The sequence below is a fragment of the Gossypium hirsutum genome, chromosome D12 (assembly GCF_007990345.1).
Source record: "Gossypium hirsutum isolate 1008001.06 chromosome D12, Gossypium_hirsutum_v2.1, whole genome shotgun sequence".
In the NCBI taxonomy this organism is placed as follows: domain Eukaryota; kingdom Viridiplantae; phylum Streptophyta; class Magnoliopsida; order Malvales; family Malvaceae; genus Gossypium; species Gossypium hirsutum.
In genome coordinates this window covers 50,358,659-50,366,540 of record NC_053448.1, presented here as the reverse complement: position 1 = coordinate 50,366,540, position 7,882 = coordinate 50,358,659, and the positions used below count along the sequence as shown (strand labels likewise).

At 33.4% G+C, this 7,882-nt stretch overlaps 1 protein-coding gene across 2 annotated transcripts; it reads right to left on the bottom strand.

Annotated features, from left to right (window-relative positions):
* Nucleotides 1–691: 691 nt before the first annotated feature.
* LOC107946387 (zinc finger protein 37) lies at nucleotides 692–3,650 on the bottom strand. 2 transcript variants are annotated; one of them, XM_016880685.2, is made up of 2 exons: nucleotides 3,099–3,650; nucleotides 692–3,014 (listed from the first exon to the last, which is right to left on the bottom strand). In XM_016880685.2, exons 1-2 carry the CDS (start codon nucleotides 3,128–3,130, stop codon nucleotides 1,544–1,546), a joined length of 1,503 nt encoding a protein of 500 aa, XP_016736174.2. In that variant the 5' UTR covers nucleotides 3,131–3,650; the 3' UTR covers nucleotides 692–1,543. The 2 variants fall into 2 exon arrangements, with proteins under 2 accessions (XP_016736174.2, XP_016736176.2); XM_016880687.2 differs by having other exon boundaries at nucleotides 692–3,002.
* Nucleotides 3,651–7,882: the final 4,232 nt, after the last annotated feature.

Genomic DNA, 7,882 nt, shown 5'->3' with positions numbered 1-7,882 from the left:
ATTATTACCACATTTAAGAATTACCTTAGAGTAACTCTATGGCGAGCTACTTATAGGCCATGAAAGATTTCCCATAATTCAGCCATGAGAACCGAGCCTCTTCCAATAAATCTATGAAAACCTGCCATCTAATTCTCATAAGAATCACGTAATACCCCTCCTATAACAAAGTAGTTCCCGTTCATGTTAAACGCCCCATCTGTTTTGATTGTTTTTATTATTTTACTTCTTTTACTCTCTTTCTCTTTCGTATTTAAAAACTTGTTCTATTACAATTGGATCACTGATTGAGAAAAAAAATTGTACGAAAGCATCAATTAACATTAATTTCAAATTCGGGTTTTTAAGGTCTACCTGGAAAAACTTATTGCATTATATTCAAATCTAAAAGACCCTACCCCAAGTTTATATGAAGACAAGGTAGCAATGAAGATTTGGGCCCAACTCTTGTATTTCATAATGATTGGATGATGACCCACAAAAGACGAAGGTTCTTATAGAACCCAAAATTCAATGGCCTGGCGATTCTACACTCAAATTTGGAATGATTTCATCAGCTGAGGTTTATTTTAATTATATCCAGAATATAGCTGAACAATGTTAAATATAACAATCAAATTGGATTTCCCATTATTAAGGTCTGGTAAACAATTATGTAATGATTTAATGGTAGTGGAGGATGCAACCACAATTTGTTTCAACAGCTTAACAAGGAACATTTTCATTGCTCAAAGTGAGGTAAGCTGTCCTTTACCATACTTTTTTTAATTTGAATTCCACATTTGTTGTCACATTACATAAGTAATTATCATTTCCTTTGTAATAAAGAAAAGAAAAAGCATTAAAGAAGATGTAATGACATTTCCCAAGAGTAGGTTTTAAAGGCTATTGGAACAAAGACCAAAGGGACTTGTCTTCCACACCATTGAAATGACATCTTGGATTTCTTGATAGATATAAATAAATGAGTGCCTAGCAATTAAATGTGAAGGGGAAGTTCTTGGGGGCAGTAAACTTCTCTTCCACTCCATTGACATGGCACTTTCTTTATTGTTTTTCCCCCATAAAGCAGATGGCAACAGACACATACGTTGAAGAACAGAGGCTGTTGCCCCTTCAATTTGCTTCACTGTTGGACTGATTTGAAGCAACCCAAAGCTGAAAATTGTACTTTTGATATGGAAAATGGAGTGTACTTGAAGAGGAAACATTGTTGATAATGTCTCAAGAACAAATAGACATAGATAACATCAAAAGAAAACTAGTTTTAAATGCAAGAGAACATGTTTTTCATAGTTCAAAAGCAACATATAGGGAAAGATTTACCTTAGCAAAAAGGGGAAACACAAAAAAGGGGGGTAAATTGACTTGTCTATACACTCTAGAATCTCTTGCATCATAAGGAAACTATGCCCAAAAGTTTGTTCAGTTTGAAGATCAAACCCAGCTTTGCTAGTGCCACGGGCAGTTGGCAAACGGGATGAGTCTCTAGAACCATCAGTCAGGCCGTGAGCCGAGTCATGCTTCTAGTGCTTCCAGTCTACTAAGGCATGAACCCAGCAGCATTACCAAATGCATCTTCCTCAACAGGAGCTGGAAGGTTAAGATCAATTAGAGCTGGCATATCTGATGAGTCTTGTTTGATCACCAATGTTCTGTCATCTGAACCTCCAACAAAATGGGACCTTTTATGACCTCCTAAAGCTTGGCCTGACTTGAAAACTCTGAAGCAAAATGGGCACTCATGGCCCTTGTTTTTCTTTGAACCCAATCTTTTCTCAGCATTGTAAGATGAACCACGAGGAACACCAAGCCTTTTACCATTTGAAGAAGCCTTGGTAACTTTGGTATCAGTCATTGGAGCCGTAAAAGAATCATTTGCCAAGTTATTTTCATAACTCTCCTGTATTGACTCATTGTAGCCATTCACCTTTGTATGGCTTGCTCTATGCCCTCCAAGAGCCCTATGGGAGTCAAAGGTCTTGTTACAGGTTAAACATTCATATTTGCTTCCCTTTTGAGGACTGTAATAATCATTCTTCCCATTTCTTCTTAAATCATACTTTGGAGATCCAGTTTTCACACTTTTGAATTTACTCAAACACTTGCTATAAGTTGCATCCCTGTCTCTGAACCCAGATCCAGATTCTATATTAGGCTTCTTAAACTCATTGTTCTTGAGAAACCCATCGACAGAATCATCTGATTCCACCTTCTTTGGTCCATTTCTAAAATACCCAGAATCAGAATTCTCAGAAGAAGGATCAGATTCAGGAGATTTCTTCAACTTGTTGTCTCTTTGCTTTGTCATCTTCAAAAACCCACCACTGTTCATGTCGTTCTCAATAGTAATCGTCACATCAATAGACGGTGATTTGTCTTCCAACACAACAGAGTTGTTATCTGAAGAGTCAGCAGCTGAATTCATTCGTTTTCTACAACCAGAATCCCTTGACAACATCATCAAACACATTGCCACCTCTTCTTGTTCTTGCACTATCTCTGATACAGACGAAGAACCATTCCCCAGATTCTCTGAATTATTATTACGGTAAACACCGATTGTCTTAGGTGTACCCCTTCTGGATCTCCTTTTACTTGGAGCTGATGTCTCAGTATCCGACTGACTATCCATTATCACCTTTTGTTTTTCACCATTATCTGAATGACAAGACATGTGACCACAAAGAGCTTTCAATGATCGAAAGCCCTTACCACATTCTTTACACACCAGCATCTCTTTGAGTGAAGAACCATTGCCTGAATCCGAAAACCTCTTGGTTTTCTTGGGGTTTTCCCTTAAACCATAAGCTGCAGATTGGCCACCAGCATCGGACACGACAAATCTCTTTATGTTTCTGGGATTAGCGGTGGAAATAAGTCTGTTTATGGGCATGTCAGCAGACTCTTCCTCTGTTTCAGCGAAACTATCATGCTTCATATGTGTTCTTATGTGACGACTTCCAACATGAGAACCTTTTGTTGCACCTTTTGTTGCAAAACTTACAAACAAACTTTCTTTATAGATTTAGTTCCATTAAGGAATAAAAAAAAAACAGATAAAAAAACGGAAACAAGATCAGTAGCTCATTTCTTACCTCAAAACCTTAGAAAATACTGCATTTTTCATGATTGCTTCTTTACTGTGACCAAGAAGACACCTTCCAATGTTGAAGAAGTAAAGCAAAGCATAAGAAACAGATTTACAGATCCAGAAGCAGAGAAAAAACAGATCACATTTTGCTTGCTTTTGTTTCAATGGAGATGATCAGACAAGAATCAAGAGTTGAGATGTGACAGTTCTTTGTTTCAAGTACAACAAAGAGATCCGACCCATAAAACGAGAACTCCCCTAATTCTTTATTTCATTGTTTAACAATTTTAAAAAAAAATTTTTTTTTAAAGAGAGAGTAAAATGGGTTATTGGAACTGAGAAAATTCAAATGAAAGGAGATGGGTCGCTAATGATGGCGATGAAGAGGCCTATACATAAGAAAAAGAATCAAAGCAAAAAACCATGACTCTTTCTTTCTTTCTTTCTTTCTCTCTCCGCTTTGTTTTGGTGTTATAGTTAGAGGAGAAATACATGCATGAAAGCAAAAGATTTAAAATGGAAGTAAAGATAGGCAGCACGTGTACTCTTTTGAGAACCATTCGCTCATGGACTCAACGCTCAAGATTTCTTCAGTTTGTTTCTATACAAACAAAATATCCTCTCTCTTTTTTTTTGTTTTTTTAAGTGAGGAATATCCAATAAAATGTATTATCATGTATATCTACACTGGTATTTAAACATTTGGTAAGTGAGATTTGAATTTAAATAATTAATTTTATTATTTTAATTAAGATTTTTTTAAAAATTTTTTAATAATCAGATCATTCGAATCTATTTCTTCTTGTAGAAGTAACAATGTATTAATCGATTTTAGATAAAGATTTAAATCTAAATATTATAAATTAAAAAATATATATATTAAAAAAGCTTACTGTATTGGTTTATCTCTAAATCTAATTACAACCAAATCTCATAATCAGAGTGTGAGGCGAAAAAGGATAGATGGAATACTTTCTGTTGCTTGCAAGCTCAATTAGTGAAAGGTCATAATCTCCATTTACCAGCTTACTAAAAGGGCTCCATTGTCATATGCATAAGCAAAGACGTTAGATTTTATGGTTTGCCCCTAATTTCTTTACTTTCACCCTAAAACCAACATTTAGTCCTTACAAGTTTGATAGCTTTTTAATTTGGACCCTAAACTTTTATTGATTTACATTTGTTCCGAAATTTAGTAATTTTTCTCAATTTGACCTTAAATTTGGATTCTATTAAAGTGGGATGGCATGGGCAAAATACCAAAAAAAGCCAATTTTTTAAAAATTTACTGAAATGGGCCCAGTATTTTATTATTTACCGGAATGGACCCTTTTTCCCGAAATCGCGTCCACGTCAGCGCGATGTCAGGGTACGTGCCAGGAAATCGCGTCTACGTCAGCGCGCTTCAGAGGACGCGATTTGTTGCCATGTCAGCAAAGCGCACTGACATGGCCGCGATTTCCTGGCACGTACCCTGACATCGCGCTGACATGGACGCAATTTCTGGAAAAAGGGCCCATTCCGGTAAATAATAAAATACCAGGCCCATTTCGGTAAATTTTAAAAAAATTAGTTTTTTTTGGTATTTTACCCCTTATTTAATATTAAATATTTTTAAAATGTTATATATCAAATAAAAATTCAAATAATATTTTTTAAATTTATATTTCCACCCATAATATAAGAAAGCTGGCTTGAAATTTAAACACTATTGTTTTAGGTTAATTCATTTAAATATGCTGAAAAGAAAAATAAATTGAGAAATTAGGGTTTTTTTTTTGAAAATTTACTAATCTATGCTGTTTTTGGAGAGAGAAAATAAAACGCACCCTACATGACGCACTTTCACTTATCTTGCAGGGAGAGCACACCTTGTAGGACGAGTTTTCTTTTCTTTTATAAAAACACTCCTATGTGGCATTTTCTGTCCAACGGGAATATTTCCTAATAGGCAAAAATTCCAATGCCAATGAGACTCCAACAACCATAATTTTCCTTATATAAACCCCTCCAACTTTTATTATTTTCAACTCAACTCTCAATTTTCACAATTTGATTCTCAATTTCTTGTTCTTGATTTTTTATTCTAAAAAATAAATTTTTTTAAAATTATTTAAAAATAGGGATTTAAGAGAAATTTAAGAGGAGCTTGAGAGCAAATTGAAAATAAATATGGACTTGAGAGAAATTTTGAAGGAATTTGAGAGCAAATTGGGAGGAAATTTAGAAGAAATTGAGAGGAAATTTGAGAGAAGATTAGTTTGTGAAAAAAAAAAGGGTGGGGGTATTTATAGTTTTTTTTGACCGTTGGGGGGCAACCGGTCAATTTTTTGACCCTTGCACTGTTCACGCGCGGGGCAAATCGCGGCCACGTCAGCTCGCTTTGCTGACGTGGACACAAATCGCATCCTCTGAAGCGCAATTTGTTGCCATGTCAGCAAAGCGCGCTGACGTGGCCGCGATTTGCTAGCACGTACCCTAACGTCGCTCTGACGTGGACGCGATTTCGAGAAAAAGAGTCTATTCCGGTAAATAATAAAATACCAGGCCTATTTCGGTAAATTTTAAAAAAATTAGGTTTTTTTTAGTAAATTGCCCGGATGGCATGACATTCTAAAATTGTAAAATATCATCAACGGAAAGTTTTAATTTTTTATATTTTAGAGTTTAAATAAAGTTTTTAAATTTTCAAATGATGATGTGATTCTCTCTCATAGTCAAATTGGCCCTAGATGTTTATATATATATTTTCAATTTGGCCCTCAATCTTTCAAAAAGAATGAAATTTGACCAACTATTCAAAAAGAGCCGAATTGATTTTTTTAAAACATTAATACTAACTAAAATGTTTCACTTTTAAATATGATAGTCTGTATGGCAATTCATGTGTAATTTATGTTTTTTTATGATCATTTTATAATTTTCTTTTGAATTTTGATTTAATGTGATTGAATATTTTATAATTTTTAAAATTATTTGTAAGCATTAAATATAAGATAAAATAGGGTTATGTGAGTAAGTATAAGTTAAATTTATCATTATTTTTTAAAAAAAATTCGTATGTTTTAAAATTAAAACAAATGGAATTATTATATAAAAAACAATTGAAATTCTAAAGTTAAATTTTTATATTCTATTCTAATTATAAAAAAAAGCTAAATTACATACGTGTCAATTCATCCATAACATTTAAATTAATTAGAAATAAAAAATTAACAAAATTATTTTCGAAATAACCTCAACTCCAAATTCATGCCCAGCTGCTAGTTGAGCCAGTAAGTCCGCTGCTTGATCGCCTTCGCGGTAGACATGACCACCTCCACCTGTCATGAGCAATTCAATAAACCCAACGCTACTCTCCCAAGTCATCACGGATCTCTCCCGCAACGCCATAAGACTGTCCGACTCTAAAATTAACTGTCAAAAACCCATCAACCATGCCAGTCCCAATCATCATAACCCCCCCGCCCCATCTCATCTTCCTCCACTGTGGTGCACCCAACATTACGATTAAACCCAACCAACCATTCGCCAAGATGGTATCACAGCTCCATATGTTAATCAACATGTGCATTACGCGAGTAAAAAAGAGTAGTATATATATATATGAAAGTTGAATTGTTTCTATAAAATTATATATATATTGTAATAATAATGTACCTCTCATTAATTCTATTAGAAGATAGAAAGTAGATTCAATAAAATTAAGGATAGTCATTAAATTATTAGTAAGTTTACATTTTGGTTATTTAATTTTAAAAAGATACAAAATGGTTATTGTACTATTCGAAAGTTTTCATTTAAGTTATTGGCTTGTTAAAATCGTTCTTATATGGTCTTCTTAACTCGTCCCGCCTGCACCAATTAAAATCTCTCATTCTCTTTCTCTTTTACAGTTTAATTTTTTTTTCATGAAATAATTTTGAACTCTACGAATCTACAAACCGAAATTCAAACATCTTTCTTATCTGATATCCAACATTGACCGTCATATGATTTATATTGAAATTATGAAAAGTAATAAAATTTTATTTATATAAAGAAAAAAGATAAGTTGCGAATGGGTGTGTAATTCGGATTATTGGAAAGAGATTGGATGAGACGGAATTATCTTCACATGAGAGGAAAAAACTTCATATTTTATATTAAAACTTTACCGGCTCATTTAGTAGACATAATACTGACGTGATATATTAATTAATACTAGTGTATTATCTAATTTTGAAATAACAAGTTATTTGGTAAGCTTGAAATTTTATACATTTAGGTGACTTTTTGTTTAACAAATTTGAAGGTGGTATTTAAATATCACTTGCATTAACACTTTTTAATATTAATTTCTTTCTAACAATATCCTCATCTAAAACTAAAAATTACACATTTTTTAATTATTGAGTATCGAAGATCCTCCTCCCCACTTCATTTTCTCCAATTTTGTTCGTTTCCTTCTAATGTCATTGTTGTTAGGGGTGAACATTTAATCGAATCGAATCGAAAATTTTCGAGTTAATCGAGTTTTCGAATATCATTTTATCATCCTAACTTTATTTGAAGTTTTCTCGAATCGAGTCGAGTGAAATAGAATTCGAATCGAATCGAATATATTTGTTCGAGTTAAATTTTAAAAAATAATTTTGGGTCCTTATAACTACTGTCGCCCATCGTAATAAAATTTGTCCACCTTAATCAAAATTTTTATTAACTTTCATCACCTCATAAGTTATTTATTAATTTTTTATATATTGGTTAGCTTCTTTGCTTGCTTAGTTGTTTCAATTATCTTCAGAT

Coding starts and splice junctions, on each gene's coding strand:
- LOC107946387 (XM_016880685.2), bottom strand. CDS start 3,130: ATGAAAAATGCAGTATTTTCTAAGGTTTTGAG. Junction 3,015..3,098: donor GTATTTTCTAAGGTTTTGAG/GTAAGAAATGAG, acceptor CTATAAAGAAAG/TTTGTTTGTAAGTTTTGCAA.